Source organism: Anomaloglossus baeobatrachus, chromosome 1 (assembly GCF_048569485.1).
Source record: "Anomaloglossus baeobatrachus isolate aAnoBae1 chromosome 1, aAnoBae1.hap1, whole genome shotgun sequence".
NCBI lineage: Eukaryota > Metazoa > Chordata > Amphibia > Anura > Aromobatidae > Anomaloglossus > Anomaloglossus baeobatrachus.
The window spans coordinates 526,401,580-526,425,314 of record NC_134353.1 but is presented as its reverse complement, the minus strand read 5'-3'; the positions used below and the strand labels follow the sequence as shown (position 1 = coordinate 526,425,314).

General features: G+C 51.7%; 1 protein-coding gene across 1 annotated transcript in view; it reads right to left on the bottom strand.

Annotated features, from left to right (window-relative positions):
- Window positions 1-23,735, bottom strand: part of RIGI (RNA sensor RIG-I) — a 233,708-nt gene that overhangs the window by 79,419 nt on the left and 130,554 nt on the right. Inside the window, exons 11-13 of the mRNA XM_075316231.1 lie at window positions 20,010-20,172; window positions 19,759-19,863; window positions 3,115-3,272 (exon numbers count right to left, since the gene is read on the bottom strand). Of these exons, the coding sequence (XP_075172346.1) occupies window positions 3,115-3,272; window positions 19,759-19,863; window positions 20,010-20,172 (426 nt within the window). The remainder of the gene's footprint in view (window positions 1-3,114; window positions 3,273-19,758; window positions 19,864-20,009; window positions 20,173-23,735) is intronic.

The window sequence follows — 23,735 nt, the reverse complement described above, 5'->3', positions numbered from 1 at the left end:
GTCGATGGACGCCAGGAAATCCCCTTGGGTCATAGAGGCAATGACTGATCGCAGAGACTCCATGGGAAAATGCCGCACCCGAACATGTTTGTTGAGAAGCTTGAGATCCAGGATGGGCCGGAAGGTACCGTCCTTTTTGGGAACTAGGAAGAGGTTTGAGTAAAAACCTCTGAACCGTTCCCGAGTGGGAACTGGTACAATCACTCCGTTTGCCTGCAGGGATGCCACGGCCTGTGAGAAGGCGGAGGCCTTGGAGCAGGGGGGAGTTGAGAGAAAAAATCTGTTTGGCGGGCTGGAAGAGAATTCTATCCTGTAGCCGTGAGATATGATATCTCTCACCCACTGATCAGAGACTTGTTTTAACCAAGCGTCGCCAAAGTGGGAGAGCCTGCCACCGACTAAGGACGTGGCTGGAGCAGGCAGAGAGTCATGAGGAGGCTGCCTTAGTGGCAGAACCTCCTGCGGTCTTTTGCGGACGCGCTTTTGGGCGCCAGTTGGATTTCTGATCCTTAGCTGAGTTAGCGGACGAGGCGGAGGGCTTAAAGGACGACCAGTTGGAGGAACGAAAGGAACGAAACCTCGATTGATTCCTACCCTGGGCGGGTTTCCTGGTCTTGGTTTGTGGCATGGAAGTACTCTTCCCGCCAGTAGCTTCCTTAATAATTTCATCCAGCTGTTCACCGAACAGCCGGGAACCAGCAAAAGGGAGCCCAGCAAGAAACTTCTTGGAAGAAGCATCTGTCTTCCACTCTCGAAGCCACAAGATCCTGCGGATAACAAGGGAATTAGCTGAAGCCACCGCAGTGTGGTGAGAAGCCTCTAGCATGGCAGACATGGCATAAGATGAAAAAGCTGAAGCCTGAGAAGTTAAGGTAACCATCTCAGGCATAGATTCCTTAGTGAGGGAATGCATCTCCTCTAGAGAAGCAGAGATGGCTTTGAGAGCCCACACTGCTGCAAAAGTCGGGGAAAACGCGGCCCCCGCAGCTTCATACACAAATTTGGCCAGAAGGTCAATCTGACGGTCAGTGGAATCCTTAAGTGAGGTGCGTCAGCCACCGACACAACGGTCCGGGCTGAGAGCCTAGACACCGGGGGGGTCTACCTTTGGGGAGTGCGACCACTCCTTGACCACCTCAGGTGGAAAGGGAAAACGGTCATCAGAACCACGCTTTGGAAAGCGTTTGTCAGGACAGGCCCTGGGTTTGGTCACAGCGGTCTGAAAACTGGAGTGGTTAAAGAACACACTCTTTACTCTCTTAGGCGAGGTAAACTGATGCTTTTCTGCCAGAGAGGGTTGCTCCTCTGAGACTGGCGGATTGAGATCCAGTACAGAATTAATAGAAGCAATCAAGTCACTAAAATCTGAGTCACCCTTGGAGAGATCGATGGGGTACATAGCCTCCGAGCCCCCCGTGAGGGCATCCTCCTCATCTTGCGAGTCAGCTCTTGAGTCAGAGCCGCGGGATGAGGAGGGGGAGGAAACCCTGCGCCTTCTCTTAGAAGGACGGGGTCTGGGACCTGATGATGAATCCTCTGTGAGCTCTGATGGATGGAGGTCAGAGGATAGGGATCCTCTGGCAAGAGTATTAGAGGCACCCTGTGAGGAGGGCTGATGCATATTCATCAAAGTCCTGGACAAAAGTTCCATGGACTCAGCAAATGACTGGGATATGGACCTAGAAAAGGACTCTACCCAGGCCGGGGGTTCAGCCACAGGTGCAGAAGCAGCCTGAGAGACCACTGGGGGTGAGACTCCAGGCTGTGGCACCGCCAAGTTAGAGCAAACATCACAATGTGGACAAGTGCTCGGCTCAGGCAGCAGGAGCTTAGATGCAGTGCATACAGAATAAAGCTTTGGAGCCTTGCTCCTTTTGTGAGACATGCTGCTGGAGTGGGGGCTTTGCAAGAGAATGAACCCCAGGGAGAATATACAGAGGTGCACAACCGGAGACCGGCTGTGGCTTACCAGACCGCTGGAAGCGGTGTTGTGTGCCCTCCAGATCCCGAAGCCCGGACCCCCAATGCACAGCACCTCAGCAGGGATGCAGAGTGCAGAAAGGCCCAGCGCAGAGTGAACTCTGCCTGAGAAATGGCCGTCGGAGCGAAGAGAGGGGGCGGGACTAGGGGGCGTTCCTGTAGGGGAGCGGGAACTGGAAGGCCATAGACCTGCAGGAGAGGAGACACGCCCCAGCAGTGGGGAGTGTCCCTCCCCTGTGCAGAACGGCCGCCGGGAGGAGCCGTGCCTGTCCCTCTTGCATGAGTGACATGCGAGGGAAGTTAACAGAAACTAGGCCTCCGGCAAAGCCGGGGCCTAAATTTAAGCGGCGAGGCCGACACGCAGGCACCGTCAGCGCGGTTCTCGGGCGAAAGCTAGAGAAACCGCCGGAAATGTCAAAATAAATACATTCAGCATACTCTCCCCATACAATAAAGAACAGGGACCCCCAACACATAAACGTCTCAGGTACTTAGCTGCTGAGATGCAGGGCCAGGTCCCTGGGGATGAGTGCTCCGGTCCAACAGAATCCTCAAGGGGCTGTGGATGGAGACCGGTCTCCTGCCAGGCATGGAGACCGTGCTGGCTCCCACTTCAAGCCAGAGCCCAGGAGGGATGGTGAAGGAGCACGGCATGTAAGGCTCCAGCCTTGGAAATCAACCTTACAACACCGCCGACACAGTGGGGTGAGAAGGGACATGCCGGGAGTCCAGACGTGGACCCGCATTTCTTCAATCTCTTTCCAAAAAGCAAAAAATCATATGAGCATGCATGTGTGGATGTATGCCTCCTGAACACAAAGCGATAAACTGGCTGGGACTGGCTCACCAGGGGGTGTATAAGCTCAGAGGGAGGAGCTACACTTTTAAGTGTAGTACTGTGTGTCCTCCGGAGGCAGAAGCTAAACACCCATGGTCTGGGTCTCCCAAAGGAACGATAAAGAAAGTCTCCTTACTGGCATGCTGGAATGATGTCTCAGGCTATGTAAGGAGAATAGCTTCCCTTTAAACTTCATAATATTGTGTAACAGGAATTGCCCGATCATTGTGGTTCTGCAGTATTACAATAGTAGTAGTAGTAGTGTGAGAAAGATATGCAACAATAGGACACTGTACCCGTAAATGTTCAGTGTATGTGAACAACGTGCTACAGATGTGACTCTCCATGGTTTTGTCTTCCAGCTGCAATGTGTGACAGCTCTTCTGGGTGTCAACAATCCACTGCTCATATTGCTTCGTCCCATACGGCCTATTCTGGATCCTTGACATTGTTTCTAAATGAAAAACAAAAAGATTCAAATTGCTTTTATAAGTCTTAGTAATATAACAATGTACTGCAGTGCCGGCTGCACAAGTGGCATTTGCCGAAAGATCTACCTAAAGAGCATGTGCCAGATCTCTTACATCCATATCTTTGTAGGGCACAGAAAACACTGGTGACAAGTAGTTTGCCGTGGCCATTATAATATATGTGCTTCCACCAACTTCTAGCCGCTGATTATGGCTATGTGCGCACTAGGCGTTTTTGCCGCGTTTTTAGCGGCGTTTTTTACCGCGTTTTTGTGCTGAAAACGCAGTGACATTGCTTCCCCAGCAATGTCAATGGGTTTTCAGAAGTGCTGTCCTCACACAGCGTTTTTTTTTAGCTGCGTTTTTGTGGTGACCACAAAAACGCAGCATGTCAATTATTTCTGCGTTTTCCACTGCGTTTTTCACTCATTGAATTCAATGAGATGTTAAAAACGCAATGAATAACGCATATAGCCGCGTTTCTATGACTAAAAACGCCGCTATAAACGCAAGGGGTGGGTACTACAGTGACGTGTACAGGAAGAGGATTCCTTCTGTTGGTAAACACAGAAGCATGAATCCTCCCGGTACCGTCACCGCTGCCTCCACCTCCCGTCCTGTGCATGTCAGCTCCGTGCGGCGCCATGTCTGGGCGGGAGGTGGAGGCAGTGGCGAAAACCAAAGTGAACAGTAGAAAAAAAAAAATGTCATATACTCACCTGTCCGCAGGGTCCCGGTGCCATGCCCGCTCCCACCTCCTCCCGGTCCCGCCGCTCTGGCTGTGTGCAGTCTCCCCAGGGCAGGACCTTGCTTGCAGGACCTGGCGGTGGATCACCTGATGCAGTCACCTGACGCATCAGCTGATCGCGGTGTCGCCGGCTTTTTCGCGCCCGGCCGGCTATCAGCTGATCCTGCCGTCAGGGGACTTCATCAGCTGATTACCGGCAGCTCCGGCAGCGATCGGACGGGATCAGACTCCTGTCCAATCGATCGCTCCAGGAGCTGCCGGTAATCACCACAGCACATAAGTGAGTATTATTTTTTTTTTTTTTTCTACTGATGCATCAGCTGATTGTATAATCGGCTTTTATACAATCAGCTGATGTGTGATGTGATTCAGGCACTTGATCCTGACACATCATCTGATCGGTATGCCTTCCAGCAAACCGATCAGATGATATTGGATCTGGATTGGACGGCGCGGGACCCTGACCCAGGATTACTGCGGAGGGGGGTTTATTTCAATAAAGATGGAGTCACTAATTGTGTTGTGTTTTATTTCTAATAAAAATATTTTTCTCTGTGTTGTGTTTTTTTTTATCATTACTAGAAATTCATGGTGGCCATGTCTAATATTGGCGTGACACCATGAATTTCGGGCTTAGGGCCAGCTATACAGCTAGCCCTAACCGCATTATTACCTAGCTAGCCACCCGGCTTCAGGGCAGCTGGAAGAGTTGGATACAGCGCCAGAAGATGGCGCTTCTATGAAAGCGCCATTTTCTGGGGTGGCTGCGGACTGCAATTCGCAGTGGGGGTGCCCAGAAAGCATGGGCACCCTGCACTGTGGATTCCAATCCCCAGCTGCCTAGTTGTACCCGGTGTGAGACTGTGACCGGGGTTATCTATGACGGCCGGTATGTCTCGCCCCGGTTGTGCTCACTCCATGATAGAGAGTAAATCCACTCTAGGGTTAATGCTGTTTCCCTACAGGCTGAAGGAAGGGTTAAATAGAATCAGGAACGAGGGCAGGTGTGCCGGGTGTGAGGGAGTGAACAGAACTCCCTGAGTTTTCTGCTGGAGAGGACATGTATTGTGTTATGGACTTTTGTTTGGACATTAAAACCGTGTGCTGTGAACCTTAATGCCTGGATCCCGTGTCTTCTGCTGCGCAGCCGACCGTGCTACCTCACATATGGTGGAGAATCGGCGGGCATGACAGCCGGTGAGGTGTAGCATCCATCCCTGGTGACCCAGCTGCGCATGTCCTGGATTCGAGCGGCTATACTACAGCCCAAACCCGGCGACGCCATGGAGGACATACTAAAGCATTTGGCTCAGGCTAATGCACAGCAGCAACAGACCAATGCACACCTGCTCCAATCCTTGCAAGTGCAGGAAAAAAAACTCCAAGAACAGTTGGATCAGGCCAATGCACGTCAGCAGCAATCCTTGCAAGTGCAGGTCAAAATGCACCAAGAACAGATGGAGCAGGCCAATGCACGTCAGCAGCAATCCTTGCAAGTGCAGGACAAAAGGCACCAAGAACAGATGGAGCAGGCCAATGCACGTCAGCAGCAAGCCTTGCAATTGCAGGAAAAAAGGCACCAAGAACAGATGGTTCTCCTGGCCAAGTCGATCCGTGCCGGACCGGCAGCAACAACCCCGGGACCGGGTGACGACGGCAGCGTCCGGAAAGCGGTGAGACAAGCGTTGCAAAAGATGACCCCGGGTGATGATGTGGAAGCGTTCCTGGCGGTGTTTGAGCGGGTGGCCGAGCGGGAAAAGCTGCCGACCCCGCAGTGGGCTGAGGTATTGTCGCCCTATCTGACGGGGGAACCCCAAAAAGCGTACCTGGACCTCTGTGCCGAGGACGCCATTGACTATGTGACCCTGAAAGCCGAAATACTGGCTCGGTTGGGGGTGAATACCTATGTACGGGCTCAGCGGGTAAATCAGTGGTTCTATGAGGAAGCCAAACCCGTACGCTCCCAGGCCTATGACTTGTTGCATCTTGTAAAAAAGTGGTTGCAGCCTGACACTCTGAGCCCGGCGCAAATGGTGGAAAGGGTAGTAGTGGATCGTTTTGTGCGCACTTTACCCGTCACCGTTCAACGGTGGGTCGGACAGGGTGACCCGAGTACCCTGGACCAATTAGTGTCCCTGGTAGAGCGGCATGTGGCTACGCAGGACTTGATACGGGACACTGAGACTTTGCGTACCGCCCGTCGGTCCGGCCCCTCCAAGCCTAGGGCCAAGGACCCACCGCTGACAACGGTACAGGAGTCCCCTACCGTCCCGTCTGAGGCCGCGGCCGCCATTCCTGAGGTCCGGAAGGTTCTATACCCTAAACGACAACCCGTCAAGGGGGTTTCCGTCCCCATTAGATGTTGGCGGTGCCAGCGGGTGGGACATATGGAAGCCCAGTGTCCACTCACCACGGAGCCCATGGATTGTGGGGTTACCCGGCAGGGTTCAATGTATGCTCAGGTGGTGTGTACCGCTGACCTGGTCTCCCCAGAGACAGAGCCCCACTTGTGCCAAATACAGGTGAATGGATGTCCGGTTACAGGATTGTTGGATTCCGGAAGCTTAGTGACCCTTGTGCGATCCACCTTGAGAGCTAAAGTAAAGGCCACAGGACGCACCGTGGGGGTGGTTTGCATACATGGGGACCGCCGCGACTATCCCACGGGGATTGTCACCATCACAGCACCTTGCGGTCAGGTGCAACATGAGGTGGGACTTCTTAACACTCTTCCTTATGACGTGATCCTAGGAAGGGATCTGCCCTATTTTTGGACTTTATGGAAGGGACCCCCTAAGTCCCCTCAGATATTGGTCGGTCCGGGACCTGAGCCCTACAATCCTGAATCCGGGACACCTGCCGTAGGGGTCACCATGATAGGGACAGAGTGTGAACCCGATAGGTCGCCCCTAGAGGTATTGGCAGGAGAGGCTGAGACGGTCGAGCCCATCCCGGAGTTGGAGGCGTCCCCGGATACGTTTGGGACAGCCCAACTCCAGGACCCTACGTTAATACATGCCCGGAGTCGGGTGACAGTAGTTGACGGGGTGGCACAGCTGCCCGGTGCCCAGGTAAGGTACCCCCATTTCGCTCTTAAGCAGGATTTACTCTACCGGGTAGATGAAATACGGGGCGTAGGGGTAGAACAGTTGGTGGTGCCCCAGCCGCATCGCCGGCGGGTCCTCGACTTGGCTCATAAACACCTGATGAGTGGCCACCTAGGGGTCAAGAAAACGCAGGAGCGAATATTGCAAAGGTTCTATTGGCCCGGGGTCTTTGGGGAGGTAAAACGGTTCTGCGAAACCTGCCCGGAGTGTCAGCTTACTGCACCCCTGACCCATTTTCGCAGTCCGTTGGTACCGTTACCCATTATAGAAGTCCCTTTTGAACGGATAGGGATGGATCTGGTGGGGCCCCTCGTAAAGTCCGCTCGAGGGCACCAACACATCCTAGTGATCGTTGACTATGCCACCCGGTATCCCGAGGCGATACCTCTCAGACATACTGCAGCAAAGCTTATAGCTCGGGAGTTGTTTGCTGTGTTCTGCCGGGTGGGATTGCCCAAGGAGATCCTTACGGATCAGGGGACCCCATTCATGTCTAAAGTGACCAAAGAGCTATGCCGGCTACTCCAGATCAAGCAGTTGCGTACGTCTGTGTATCATCCTCAAACGGACGGTTTAGTCGAGCGTTTCAATAAAACCCTGAAAACCATGCTAAGAAGGGTGATTTCAAAAGACGGGAAAGACTGGGATATGATGCTTCCCTATTTGATGTTTGCCATACGAGAGGTGCCACAGGCATCCACGGGGTTTTCGCCTTTTGAATTATTATACGGGCGACATCCCCGGGGATTGTTGGACCTGGCAAAGGAAACATGGGAACAAGAGCCCACCCCCCATAAAAGTGTGATTGAACACATTTTGGGTATGCAGAACCGCATAAGCGCGGTCATGCCAATTGTGAAGGAGCATTTACAGGAGGCTCAGGCCGCGCAAAGCGGCCGCTACAATAGACAAGCCACCGTGCGGACCTTTAAACCCGGGGATCGGGTGTTGGTATTGATCCCCACGGTGGAGAGCAAATTCATGGCTCAGTGGCAAGGCCCCTACGAGATAAAGGAAAGAGTAGGGGTGGTTAACTATAAAGTATTGCAGCCCGGTAGGCGGAAACCTGAACAAATATACCATGTCAACCTATTAAAACCTTGGCAGGAACGGGAAAGCCTGATGGCTGTTTTTTCCCCACCTCCCTCCTCTTCGGGTCGTTCACATCCGGCTCCAGCGACCTCCGGAGAGGACGAACCGGAAGTAAGGATTGGAGAAGCCCTCACCAAGCAACAGAGGCGAGAGGCCAGACGGTTGGTTCAGCAGAACCCCGATGTCTTCTCTGAGCTGCCCGGTAGGACCAGTCTGATACGACATGATATTGTCACCGAGCCCCACCTGAAGGTACGCCTGAAGTCATACCGGGTACCGGAGGCTCGACGACAAGCCATATCGGAGGAAGTAAAGACAATGTTACGCCTGGGGGTCATCGAAAAATCCCGGAGTGAATGGGCTAGTCCGATTGTCCTAATACCAAAACCCGATGGCTCCTTAAGGTTCTGCAATGACTTTAGGAGATTGAACGAAATATCCAAGTTCGATCTCTACCCCATGCCCCGGGTGGATGAGCTGATTGATAGGCTGGGACAGGCGCGATATTTTACCACGCTCGACCTGACCAAAGGGTACTGGCAGGTGCCACTAACGGAGTCCGCCAAGGAGAAAACCGCTTTTGTTACGCCGGAGGGTCTCTTCCACTATGTTGTCTTGCCTTTTGGGTTACATGGCGCTCCGGCCACGTTCCAGAGGTTGATGGACTTAGTGCTGGAACCCCACCAGGCGTATGCATCAGCGTACCTGGATGACATCATTATTTACAGCTCCGATTGGCAGACCCACTTGGAACAGGTACAAGCGGTGGTGGACGCGCTTCGAACAGCCGGATTGACAGCCAATCCCAAGAAATGTGCATTGGGACTCACGGAAGCCCGCTACTTGGGCTACGTGATAGGCCAAGGAGTGATTAAGCCCCAAATTAACAAGGTTGAGGCGATCCAGAAGTGGCCTAGACCCCTGACCACGAAGCAGGTTAGGGCCTTCCTGGGTATCGTGGGGTACTACAGGAGGTTTGTAAAGGATTTTGCGGGACTATCAGCCCCCTTGACGGACCTTCTCAAAGGCAAGAAGTCCGTCATGGTGCGCTGGACTCCGCAGGCCGAGGACTCCTTCCGGGCCCTGAAGGGAGTCCTGTGCGGACAGCCCGTTCTTGTACACCCTGATTTCCGGAAGGAGTTCATAGTACAGACTGACGCCTCAGAGGTCGGCCTGGGGGCAGTGCTGTCTCAGGTGGTTCAGGGGGAGGAACACCCCGTCACCTTCTTAAGTAGGAAGCTCACCCCTCCCGAGCGGAATTATAGCGTAGTGGAGGAGTGCCTGGCGATCAAGTGGGCCTTGGAGTCCCTCCGCTATTACCTGCTGGGACGGCAGTTTCGCTTGGTGACGGATCACTCTCCGCTGGTCTGGATGAGGTCCGCCAAGGAACGGAATGCCCGGGTTACCCGGTGGTTCCTTTCTCTGCAGAACTTCCGGTTTACGGTTGAACATAGGGCCGGTAGGTTGCAGGGCAACGCCGATGCCTTGTCCCGCGGCCCGTGTTTGATGGCGGGAGTTCAACCCCGCACGCTTGAACTGAGGGGGGGGGTATGTGAGACTGTGACCGGGGTTATCTATGACGGCCGGTATGTCTCGCCCCGGTTGTGCTCACTCCATGATAGAAAGTAAATCCACTCTAGGGTTAATGCTGTTTCCCTACAGGCTGAAGGAAGGGTTAAATAGAATCAGGAACGAGGGCAGGTGTGCCGGGTGTGAGGGAGTGAACAGAACTCCCTGAGTTTTCTGCTGGAGAGGACATGTATTGTGTTATGGACTTTTGTTTGGACATTAAAACCGTGTGCTGTGAACCTTAATGCCTGGATCCCGTGTCTTCTGCTGCGCAGCCGACCGTGCTACCTCACACCGGCTGGACACAAAAATTAGGCGAAGCCCACGTCATTTTTTTTTTTTAATTATTTCATGAAATAATTAAAAAAAAGGGCTTCTCTATATTTTTGGTTCCCAGCCGGGTACAAATAGGCAGCTGGGGGTTGGGGGCAGCCCGTACCTGCCTGCTGTACCCGGCTAGCATACAAAAATATGGCGAAGCCCACGTCATTTTTTTTTTCTTTTTGGGCAAAAAACTGCATACAGTCCTGGATGGAGGATGCTGAGACTTGTAGTTCTGCAGCTGCTGTCTGCTCTCCTCCATACACTAGTGAATGGAGGATGCTGAGACTTGTAGTTCTGCAGCTGCTGTCTGCTCTCCTGCATACACTAGTGAATGGAGGATGCTGAGACTTGTAGTTCTGCAGCTGCTGTCTGCTCTCCTGCATACACTAGTTCTGCAGCTGTCTGCTCTCCTGCATACAATGAACATTTTGAAGAAGGAAATGACATCAGACCTTTTTTTTTTTTTTTTTTCCATCAACAATCTTTAATGGCATTGTGCACTGATTAAAAACGCAGTGAGCAAAAACGCAGCAAAAAACGCACCAAATCGCGGCAAAAACGCATGCGTTTTTGCCGCGTTTTTTTAGCCGCGGGTGCGTTTTTTAGACAAAAACGCACATAAAAACGCAGCGTGAAAAAAACGCCTAGTGCGCACATACCCTATCTCAGTTTTCCATTTCACCCTACAGCATATGCATTTGTTGAAGGTCCTATTATCATGCATTTAGATTTTTGAGGCCCTATAAACTGCAGTTTTCTTTTTAATAACTATTTTCAGACTTTTTTGCCTACAGAAAAAAAGCTATAGAATAAAAGAAAAATGTATTGCATATTTTATATATATATATATATATATATATATATATATATATATATATATATGTAATGCTAAGAAAAAAAAAATCACAAAAGAAGGGAATTTTGTTACTTACCGTAAATTCCTTTTCTTCTAGCTCCTATTGGGAGACCCAGACGATTGGGTGTATAGCACTGCCTCCGGAGGCCACACAAAGCACTACACCAAAAAGTGTAAGGCCCCTCCCCTTCTGGCCATACACCCCCAGTGGGATCACTGGCTCACCAGTTTTAGTGCAAAAGCAAGAAGGAGGAAAGCCAAGAACTGGTTTAAACAAATTCACTCCGAAGTAACGTCGGAGAACTGAAAACCGTTCAACATGAACAACATGTGTACCCGAAAAACAACCAAAAATCCCGAAGGACAACAGGGCGGGTGCTGGGTCTCCCAATAGGAGCTAAAAGAAAAGGAATTTACGGTAAGTAACAAAATTCCCTTCTTCTTCGGCGCTCCATTGGGAGACCCAGACGATTGGGACGTCCAAAAGCTGTCCCTGGGTGGGTAAAGAATACCTCATGTCAGAGCTGCGAAGACAGCCCTCCCCTACGGGGAGGCAACTGCCGCCTGCAGGACTCTTCTACCTAGGCTGGCGTCCGCCGAAGCATAGGTATGCACCTGATAATGTTTGGTGAAAGTGTGCAGACTCGACCAGGTAGCTGCCTGGCACACCTGTTGAGCCGTAGCCTGGTGTCGTAATGCCCAGGACGCACCCACGGCTCTGGTAGAATGGGCCTTCAGCCCTGATGGAAACGGAAGCCCAGCAGAACGGTAGGCTTCAAGAATTGGTTCTTTGATCCATCGAGCCAGGGTGGCCTTAGAAGCCTGCGACCCTTTGCGCTTACCAGCGACAAGGACAAAGAGTGCATCCGAACGGCGCAGGGGCGCCGTGCGGGAAATGTAGATTCTGAGTGCTCTCACCAGATCTAACAAATGTAAATCCTTCTCATACCGATGAACTGCATGAGGACAAAAAGAAGGCAAAGAGATATCCTGATTAAGATGAAAAGAGGATACCACCTTCGGGAGAAACTCCTGAATGGGTCGCAGCACTACCTTGTCCTGGTGGAAGACCAGGAAGGGAGCCTTGGATGACAGCGCTGCTAGCTCAGACACTCTCCGAAGAGATGTGATCGCTACCAGAAAAGCCACTTTCTGTGATAGTCTAGAAAGTGAAACCTCCCTCAGAGGCTCGAAGGGCGGCTTCTGGAGGGCAACTAGTACCCTGTTCAGATCCCATGGATCTAACGGCCGCTTGTACGGGGGTACGATATGACAAACCCCCTGCAGGAACGTGCGTACCTTAGAAAGTCGTGCTAGACGCTTCTGAAAAAAGACGGATAGCGCCGAGACTTGCCCTTTAAGGGAGCCGAGCGACAAACCTTTTTCTAACCCAGATTGCAGGAAAGAAAGAAATGTAGGCAATGCAAATGGCCAGGGAGACACTCCCTGAGCAGAGCACCAGGATAAGAATATCCTCCACGTTCTGTGGTAGATCTTAGCGGACGTGGGCTTCCTAGCCTGTCTCATGGTGGCAACGACCCCTTGGGATAATCCTGAAGACGCTAGGATCCAGGACTCAATGGCCACACAGTCAGGTTCAGGGCCGCAGAATTCCGATGGAAAAACGGCCCTTGGGACAGCAAGTCTGGTCGGTCTGGTAGTGCCCACGGTTGGCCGACCGTGAGATGCCACAGATCCAGATACCACGCCCTCCTTGGCCAGTCTGGGGCGACGAGTATGACGCGGCTGCAGTCGGATCTGATCTTGCGTAGCACTCTGGGCAAGAGTGCCAGAGGTGGAAACACATAAGGGAGCCGGAACTGCGACCAATCTTGCACTAAGGCGTCTGCCGCCAGAGCTCTTTGATCGCGAGACCGTGCCATGAAGGTTGGGACCTTGTTGTTGTGCCGGGACGCCATTAGGTCGACGTCCGGCCTTCCCCAGCGGCGACAGATTTCCTGAAACACGTCCGGGTGAAGGGACCATTCCCCTGCGTCCATGCCCTGGCGACTGAGGAAGTCTGCTTCCCAGTTTTCTACGCCGGGGATGTGAACTGCGGATATGGTGGAGGCCGTGGCTTCCACCCACATCAGAATCCGCCGGACTTCCTGGAAGGCTTGCCGAATGCGTGTCCCCCCTTGGTGGTTGATGTATGCCACCGCTGTGGAGTTGTCCGACCGAATTCGGATCTGCCTTCCTTCCAGCCACTGCTGGAAGGCTAGTAGGGCAAGATACACTGCTCTGATTTCCAGAACATTGATCTGAAGGGTGGACTCCTGCTGGGTCCACGTACCCTGAGCCCTGTGGTGGAGAAAAACTGCTCCCCACCCTGACAGACTCGCGTCTGTCGTGACCACCGCCCAGGACGGTGGTAGGAAGGATCTTCCCTGTGATAATGAGGTGGGAAGAAGCCACCACTGCAGAGAGTCCTTGGCCGTCTGGGAAAGGGAGACTTTCCTGTCCAGGGATGTTGACTTCCCGTCCCATTGGCGGAGAATGTCCCATTGAAGTGGGCGCAGATGAAACTGCGCAAACGGAACCGCCTCCATTGCCGCCACCATCTTCCCGAGGAAGTGCATGAGGCGTCTTAAGGAGTGCGACTGACTTTGAAGGAGAGCCTGCACCCCAGTCTGTAGTGACCGCTGCTTGTCCAGCGGAAGCTTCACTATCGCTGAGAGAGTATGAAACTCCATGCCAAGATACGTCAGTGATTGGGTCGGTAACAGAGTTGACTTTGAGAAGTTGATGATCCACCCGAACGTCTGGAGAGTCTCCAGTGCAACATTCAGGCTGAGTTGGCATGCCTCCTGAGAGGGTGCCTTGACAAGTAGATCGTCCAAGTAAGGGATCACAGAGTGTCCCTGAGAGTGCAAGACTGCTACCACTGCCGCCATGACCTTGGTGAACACCCGTGGGGCTGTCGCCAGACCAAATGGCAGAGCTACGAACTGAAGATGGTCGTCTCCTATCACGAAGCGTAGAAAGCGTTGGTGCTCTGTAGCAATCGGCACGTGGAGATAAGCATCTTTGATGTCTATTGATGCTAGGAAATCTCCTTGAGACATTGAGGCAATGACTGAGCGGAGGGATTCCATCCGGAACCGCCTGGCGTTCACATGCTTGTTGAGCAGTTTTAGGCCCAGAACAGGACGGAATGAGCCGTCCTTTTTTGGCACCACAAAGAGATTGGAGTAAAAACCTTGTCCTTGTTCCCGAAGAGGAACAGGGACCACCACTCCTTCTGCTCTTAGAGAATGCACCGCCTGCAGAAGGGCATCTGCTCGGTCGGGATGTGGGGAAGTTCTGAAGAACCGAGGCGGAGGACGAGAACTGAACTCTATCCTGTACCCGTGAGACAAAATGTCTGTTACCCACCGGTCTTTGACCTGTGGCAGCCAAATGTCGCAAAAGCGGGAGAGCCTGCCACCGACCGAGGATGCGGAGGGAGGCGGCCGAAAGTCATGAGGCAGCCGCCTTGGAAGCGGTACCTCCGGTTGCTTTCTTGGGGCGTGAGTGAGTCCGCCAGGAATCAGAGCTCCTTTGCTCTTTCTGAGTCCCTTTGGACGAGGAGAATTGGGGCTTGCCCGAGCCTCGAAAGGACCGAAACTTTGACTGCCACTTCCTCTGTTGAGGTTTGCTTGATCTGGGCTGGGGTAAGGAAGAGTCCTTACCTTTGGACTGTTTAATGATTTCCGCCAATTGCTCACCAAACAGTCTGTCTCCAGATAATGGCAAGCTGGTTAAACATTTTTTAGAAGCAGAATCTGCTTTCCATTCTTTTAACCACAAGGCTCTGCGCAAAACTACAGAGTTGGCGGATGCCATTGAGGTACGGCTCGTAGAGTCTAGTACCGCATTGATAGCGTAGGTCGCAAACGCAGTCATTTGCGTAGTTAAGGACGCCACTTGCGGCACTGCTGGACTTAAGAAAGAGTCCACCTGTGCCAAACCAGCTGAAATAGCTTGGAGCGCCCACACGGCCGCGAATGCTGGAGCAAACGACGCGCCAATAGCTTCATAGACAGATTTCAACCAAAGGTCCATCTGTCTGTCATTGGCATCTTTAAGTGAAGCCCCATCCTCCACTGCAACTATGGATCTAGCTGCAAGCCTGGATATTGGAGGGTCCACTTTTGGACACTGGGTCCAACGTTTGACCACGTCAGGGGGAAAGGGATAACGTGTATCCTTCAGACGTTTGGAAAAACGCTTGTCCGGATAAGCATGGTGTTTCTGGATTGATTCTCTGAAGTCAGAGTGGTCCAGAAAAGTACTCAATTTACGCTTGGGATACAGGAAATGGAATTTCTCCTGCTGGGCAGCTGCCTCCTCTGCTGAAGGGGCTGGGGGAGAAATATCCAACAGCCTATTGATGGCCGCTATAAGGTCATTTACCATGGCGTCACCATCTGGCGTATCCAAATTGAGTGCGGTGTCAGGACCAGACTCCTGATCACCCACCTCTGTCTCATCATATAGAGACCCTTCTCGCTGAGACCCTGACCCGCGTGATGACGTGGAGGGTCTCTCCCAGCGAGCTCGCTTAGGCGGCCTGGGACTGTCATCAGAGTCAGAGCCCTCAGCCTGTGATGCCTGGGACCCCCTTGAAGTACGGATTAGTTCCAACTGAGGGGAACCGGGGAACATAGACACAGCAGTGTCCATGGTCTGAGCAACTGGCCTGGACTGCAAGGTCTCCAGGATTTTTGTCATAGTCACAGACATTTTATCAGCAAAGACTGCAAATTCTGTCCCCGTCACCGGGGCAGGGTTCACAGGCGTCTCTGCCTGGGCTACCACCACCATAGGCTCTGGCTGACGAAGTGCCACTGGGACTGAACATTGCACACAATGAGAGTCGTTGGAGCCTGCTGGTAGATTAGCCCCACATGCTGTACAAGCAGTGTATACAGCCCGTGCCTTGGCACCCTTGCGTTTTGTGGATGACATGTTGCTGTCTCCTCAGAGCAATATAGGGGTATACAGCCAAGAAGCGACCGTACAGTGCAGTATATATATATATATATCTGGTACAGGAAAAAGTACACCAATACAACACTGTGGCACTAGTGGGGCCAGCACTAATGTGCTGCTTACCGCCCGCTAAACGCGGGTGTGTGGTCGCCAGAAATCCCTAGTCTGGGTCTCCCAGAGCCTGTGTCCGTCCTCCAGCCAGACTGCATGCAGGAATGGCTGCCGGCGTCCTGTGGAGGGGGGGGCGGGCCCTGGGCGTGCTCAGACCAAAAGCGGGAAACCTGCGTCCCACTGTGCCTAGTGAGAGGGCTGGAGCATGTAAATAAGGCTCCAGCCCTCGGCGCTGACGATTGCACAGCGTCTGTCCCATTCCCTGATTGACAGGGAGGGGGCGGGAACGAAGCGGAGCTAGGCCGCAAAAGCCGGGGACTAAATTTATAAGCGCCGCCGCCGTAAAAGCGCGGTCGGCGCTAAGTCCCCGGCGCACTACAAGTCCCAGCCGCGCCGCCGCTCTGAGAGTGGCCGGCGCGGTAGTTCCCAGCACATGAAGTCACACAGCTAAGCTGCTGTGACTCAAACCCCAGCGTGCAGCGCTACTGTCCCCGGCGCACTAACACACCCAGCAAGTCTGGCGTGTGCGTGCCTGTCTGTACGGGGACACAGAGTACCTGAAAGTTGCAGGGCCTTGTCCCTGAACGGTACCCAGCTCCGTATCCAGCAGGTTCACTGGGTCTGTGGATGGAGCCCGGCCTCAGGGCTTGGGGGCCGGTAAGATCCCACTTCCTCAGAGCCCCTCAGGGGGATGGGGAAGGAAAACAGCATGTGGGCTCCAGCCTCTGTACCCGCAATGGGTACCTCAACCTTACAAACCACAAGTGGGGTAAGAAGGGAGCATGCTGGGGGCCCCACATGGGCCCTCTTTTCTTCCATCCGACATAGTCAGCAGCTACTGCTGACTAAACAGTGGAGCTATGCGTGGATGTCTGACCTCCTTCGCACAAAGCAGAAAACTGGTGAGCCAGTGATCCCACTGGGGGTGTATGGCCAGAAGGGGAGGGGCCTTACACTTTTTGGTGTAGTGCTTTGTGTGGCCTCCGGAGGCAGTGCTATACACCCAATCGTCTGGGTCTCCCAATGGAGCGCCGAAGAAAATGTAATTGTAAAGATGGGGTGTGTGCTTAAAGGTGCAACTCAGATTCATAACGTAATTACATATGTGTTCAATACAGCATGGTACTTCTGCATTCGAAGTCAAGGACCCCCGTCATATCATAGAATATAGAATATTAGGCCCTGTGCGCACTTACCATTTTTTGCCGTGGATTTTCTGCGGATTTGCTGCATGTTTCGCTGCAGAAAATGTTCATAACATCTCTGCAGTGATTCACCAGCAAATCCTATGGGAAAAAAAATGCTGTGCGCACTGGGCGGAATTTGATAGCTGCATGTTTTGCTGCGGGATTCCCGCAGCAAAAACAATTGCATGTCACTTCTTTTCCGCACGTCGCTGCGGCATTTCACTCCATTGACTGTAATGTAATCGTGAAATCCCGCAGGGAATAACGCAGGCAGCAAATTCTGTGCGGTTCACTGCGTTTTCCTGCGTTATTCCCTGCGGTATTTCGCGGTTTCGGGACATAATGTTCATCGCTGCCTGCTTTTGCAGGGAAGTGATGTCATTACAGGAAGAGGAAGCGGAGCAGAGAGTAAACACACACAGATCACAGACACACACAGACATAGAACACACACACACATCACACACACAGACATACAGAATACACATACAAATCAAACGTACATACAAAAATAAAAAAACGTGGGCTCCGCCATATTTTTACCATCCAGCCGAGGTAAACACACAGCGGCGGCCCGGTATTCTCAGGCTGGGGAGGGCGAGGGCCAGGGTTAATGCCCCCACCCTCCCGCAGCCAAGAATATCAGCCCGCAGATGTCCCGGGACTATCGCATCCATTATGCGACAGTCCCGGCGTGTTACCGGCTCTTCCAGATTGCAGTGATGCGGTGGCAATCCAGGTAATAAGAAGTTAAATGGCAGTGGATCGCTATTTAACTAGGCTTAATCATGGCAGTGTCTATGAGACAGCTTTCATGATTAACCGTAAGTAAAGTGAATAAACACACACACTGAAAAATCCTTTATTTTAAATAAAAGACAAAAAAGCCCCCTCTTTCACCCTTTTATTAACCCCTCCCAACACACAGCTCCAGCGTAATCCACCGAGGTCCCATGACGCTTGCATCCAGCCGCAACTGAAACTGTACTGAACGCAGCCTCGCAACGAGCCTGCAGAGAGGTAACCACAGGTCATTTCTCACGGTCGGTAATGTGAACACAATACTGCTCGCGAGAACTGCAGTGTGTCCTCACAGGGACTATCTATTGATTGATAGAGGACAGATCAATCTATTGATTATCTATCTATCCGTCTATATATCCATATAACTGTCTATCCTTCTATCTATCTACCTATCCATCCTTCTAGCTATCCTTCAATCTATCCATTATCTATTTATTTATTTATCCATCTATCATCTATCTATCCATCCATCAATCTATCCATTATCTATTTATCTATCTCTCTATCCATTATCTACCTATCTATCCATTATCTATCTATTTCTCTATCTATATCAGAAGGAAATGACCTTTTTTTTTCAATGTGCTTTATTGCATTAAATGCATTAAACCACATGTACCAACCCGCGGAAAAACCGCACCGAAACTGCACCAAGACGCAATAAAATGCATGCGGATTTCGGTGCGTTTTTTTGCACTTTTTTCTTACCGCGGGTGCGGTAATCTTTCAGTGCCTGTGGAATTTTTTTAAGAAAATTCTATTTTCTAGTGCGCACAGGGCCTTAGGGGCACTTTGCACACTACGACATCGCAGGTGCGATGTCGGTGGGGTCAAATCGAAAGTGACGCACTTCCGGCGTCCCTCTCGACATCATAGTGTGTAAAGCATTTTTGATACGATTAACGAGCACAAAAGCGTCGTAATCGTATCATCGGTGTAGCGTCGGTCATTTCCATGAATTGGGAAAGACCGATGTTACGATGTTGCTCCTCGTTCCTGCGGCAGCACACATCGCTGTGTGTGAAGCCGCAGGAGAGAGGAACATCTCCTACCTGCGTCCCGGCTGGCTATGCGGAAGGAAGGAGGTGGGCGAGATGTTTACGTCCCGCTCAACTCCGCTTCTATTGGCCGCCTGCCGTGTGACGTCGCTATGACGTCGCACGACCCGCCCCTTAGGAAGGAGGCGGTTCGCTGGCCAGAGCGACGTCGCAGGGCAGGTGAGTGCATGTGAAGCTGCCGTAGTGATAATGTTCGCTACGGCAGCTATCTCCATGATATCGCAGCTGCGACGGGGGCGGGGACTATCACGCTCGGCATCGCAGCATCGCCTTGCGATGTTATAGTGTGCAAAGTGCCCCTTAGAGTTGGAATAGACCTCCTGGGTCATCTAGTCCAACCCCCTGCTCACAGCAGGATTCACTAAATCATCCCAGACAGATGTCCGTCCAACCTCTTTTTAAAGACTTCCATTGAAGGAGAACTCACAATCTCTCGTGGCAGCCTGTTCCACTCGTTGATCACCTTCACTGTCAAAACGTTTTTTTTAATATCTAATCTGTGTCTCCTCCCAATGACATATCAATGACATTAGAATATCCCAATGGGGTCAATTCACACAGTGCAGGATAATTGTATTTTTTTACGACTTTTGAAAAATTTCAGGACTCATCCATGAACTAAAATATCACACATCATTACCTATAGAGGGAAAAATTGATTTGGCCATCTGTTCTATTTCTGCCATGATTTCCTTTATAACTTCAGCAAACGGATCATTTTCTCTTGGCGTAGTTTCCTGGACCTCTATAATGAACAAGAAGTCCATAGAGTTAGATTGTGAAATCTGTAAACTTAATAACTTATGAGAAAGGTCCTGTGGTAAGTCACCGTTCATGAGGTAAATCACACAAGAGACTGAGTAATGATGAGGAAGTCAGGGCCCATCGTACCTTTCTGCGGCTTATACACAACTCTCTCCAGCTCTTCCGTATTTTCTTTGACAGTGGATATTTCTTCGATGTCCAAATTTGCACAAAGTCTACTTATATAGGTCATAGTCTCAAGTCGATTGCGGGACTTTCCAGTGCCAACTGAGGCTGTTAATCCAATTATCTATATGAAAATAATTACACTGATTAAAGGATTGTTATCAATTAATAAAACAGCGCCACCATGGTCCATGGGCTAATTTTGGTATTGCATCCCATTGAAACTCAGATGAATAAGTCTCAGCTGCAATATCATCACAACACCCTTCCTCTCAAAACGGCTACTGCTGGAGGAGCAGGTGACCTATCAGGTGTCTATCAGTCTCCTCCAATTGAAAAACAGTTTCCTCATGCATAGTGATTTTAAAGTGGAGGAGGCTGATAGACCAGGTTGGTCACATACCGTATTTTTCGGACCATAAGACGCACTTTTTTTCCCTCAAATGTTGGGGGAAAGTGGGGGGTGCGTCTAATGGTCTGAATGTAGGGCATGGCTGCGGGGAATGAGGGTGTTGCGGTGGAGCAGGTCATCGGGGGCACGAGCAGGCAGTAGCAGCGCCTGCCGTGACCACGTGGACCCGCTCATTTAATATGCACGCCCATCCTCCCGCCCATCTCTCAGCGCTGAAGCAGGAGTAGACAGGTGGGCGGGATGATGGGCGGGAGGATGGGCGAGGGATAAACAGCCGGCCGTGATCACCCCTAGCAACTACAGCCTGGAGTGATCATGTGCGGCTGTATTCACTGCCCCCGTGCATCATCATCAGCGCGGGGTGCAGTGAATCAGTACACTCACCTGTCACCGTTCCCCTGCAGCACCGCGATCTCCTCCTGGCTGCCGCTGAGTGGAGCCGTCCCCGTTCTCCTGCAGCATCGCTCCTCCTCCCGTCTGTGTCAGCGGCAGCTCCGCTGAGTGGAGCCGTCCCCGTTCTCCTGCAGCATTGCGATGTCCTCCTGTGCCAGCGGCGGCCGCTGAGACTAGCGGCGCACACCTCGATGACGTCATCGCTGTGCGCACGTGTCCACACGCAGCCATCGCTGGCACAGGAGGACATCGCAATGCTGCAGGAGAACGGGGACGGCTCCACTCAGCGGCGCTGCCGCTGACACAGACGGGAGGAGCGGTGCTGCAGGGAGTGAGGTAAGGTGAGTATGAACGTTTATTCTTTTTATGTGCCACAGGATGCGGGCCGTATACCAGGATGGGGGTATAATATGAGCAGGATGGGGGTCTAATATGAGCAGGATGGGGGTCTAATATGAGCAGGATGGGGGTATAATATGAGCAGGATGGGGGTATAATATGAGCAGGATGGGGGTATAATATGAGCAGCATGGGGGTATAATATGAGCAGGATGGGGGTATACTATAAGCAGGATAGCGGTATACTATGAGCAGGATGGGGGTATATTATGAGCAGGATAGGGGTATATTATGAGCAGGATGGGGGTATATGAGCAGGATGGGGGTATATGAGCAGAATGTGGGTATATGAGCAGGATGAGGGTATATAGCAGGATGGTGGTATATGAGCAGGATGGGGGTATGTAGCAGGTTGAGGGTATATAGCAGGATGGGGCCATATGCCAGGATGGGTTACCGTATATAGCAGGATGGCACGCCTCCCCCCTCCCAATCTGAGTGTTTACAAAGGATAACAGAGAATGACATGTAGGGACACAGTGCAGAGCCATTTTGTTGGTGACCAAAAATGTCTAAAGTGTCACCAAGGACAGCAGGAGTATCACACAGGATAGGATTAGATACACGGCTCAGCAAACAGTATCACACAGGAGAGGATTAGATACACAGCCATGAAGACAGTATCACACAGGAGAGGATTAGATACACAGCCGTGCAGACAGTATCACACAGGAGAGGATTAGATACACAGCCGTGCAGACAGTATCACACAGGAGAGGATTAAATACACGGCTCAACAGACAGTATCACACAGGAGAGGATTAGATACACAGCCGTGAAGACAGTATCACACAGGAGAGGATTAGATCCACAGCCGTGCAGACAGTATCACACAGGAGAGGATTAGATACACGGCTCAGCAGACCGTATCACACAGGAGAGGATTAGATACACAACCCTGCAGACAGTATCATCGGTTCACGCACAGGTACTCACATGCAGTGGCATACAAACAAACACACACAGATGCACACACACACACGGCGGCGGGCAGAGCGGAGGGAGGAGGTGTCATTAGAGACTGTAACGGCAGGGGGGAGGGGCGGCCGTAGCAGTAGCGGGAGCAGAGCGGGGGCTGGGGTGAATGGAGGGAGGGGGTGTCATTGGAGACGGTAACGGCGTGGAGGAGGAGCGGTGGTAGCAGTAGCGGGGGCAGAGCGGGGGCTGGGGAGAACGGAGGGGGTGTCATCGGAGACGGTAACGGGGGGAGGCAAGGGGAGGCGGCCCGTACTCACACATCCCGGCGGGTGACAGGGGTATAGGGAGCAAACATCATACGCTGTGAGCTCCACAATCATGGCGCCGATCTCCTCCCTCTGCTGTGATCTGGACAGCCCAGGGGACGCGTCCAGGTCACAGCAGACGCCCACTGTAACGTAAATGATAGGGTCGGATCCCGACCACTGTTCTCTATGCACAGGGGCTGCCATAAAAGGAGTGTGTAACTGTCGTTACACACACGGCAAATCCAGCATGGCCCCCAGTGCCTCCAGTAAAATTAAATAAAAACTAAATAAGCTGCGATTTTCATTTTGTATTAGAAATACTTGATTTCATAATCACTATTTTTAATACAAAAATAAAAAACCGCGATACCTTACCTTTAAAGCTACTACTTGACCGGCAAAAAAAAGTTATGCCTCTTGAAAGAAGGAAGGACAAAATAAAAAATATTTTAATGGAATATTTCTCGATGGAGAATGAGTTAAACTTAACCCCTAACCGACATATGACATACTGGTATGTCATAGCGGCTCCCAGACTTTGATTCAGGCTCGCACGCTGAGGCCCTATTTTTCCTGGCAGATGATGGCTGAATCTCTGACAGTGTCATTTAATGCGCACAGTATTGAGGCGCGCCATTGTATGCACCCATTAGCACGCCTGTGACATAATCATGGAGTGCCAATGGATTACCATGACATCACTTCTGCTTTCCTCATACAGATATTCTTCATTGATCCAAGAACCATCCTTTCCTGCTACCACTGATGCAGCTTCTGAAGACCACCAAATGATCTATGCTGATGGTTGTCCCTAACCCGTCTGAGGGTGTGACGCCCTGGCCAGCCAGGTAGTCACAGATAGGGCCCCTGCATTACACCTGTCCCTCATAGGTAACATCAGCCAAACATTTAAAACCCTAGTCACCACCCCCAGGGATTGATGGACACACCAGGGGCGGAACCAGGCGGTTGGAAGACGCCCACCAAGGAGTTCAGAGAGCCTAGGGTGGGAAAAAACGGATTTTTGTGTACTCACCGTAAAATCGTTTTCTCTTAGCCATCATTGGGGGACACAGGACCATGGGTGTTATGCTGCCTATCCATAGGAGGACACTAAGTAGATGCAAAAGCATAGCTCCTCCTCTGCAGTATACACCCCCTGGCCGGGGCAGGCAAGCTCAGTTTTAGTACACAAGCAGTAGAAGAAAAAAACAGTAAAAAATTACCTCAACAGAGAAACATGAGAAAAAAAAAGAG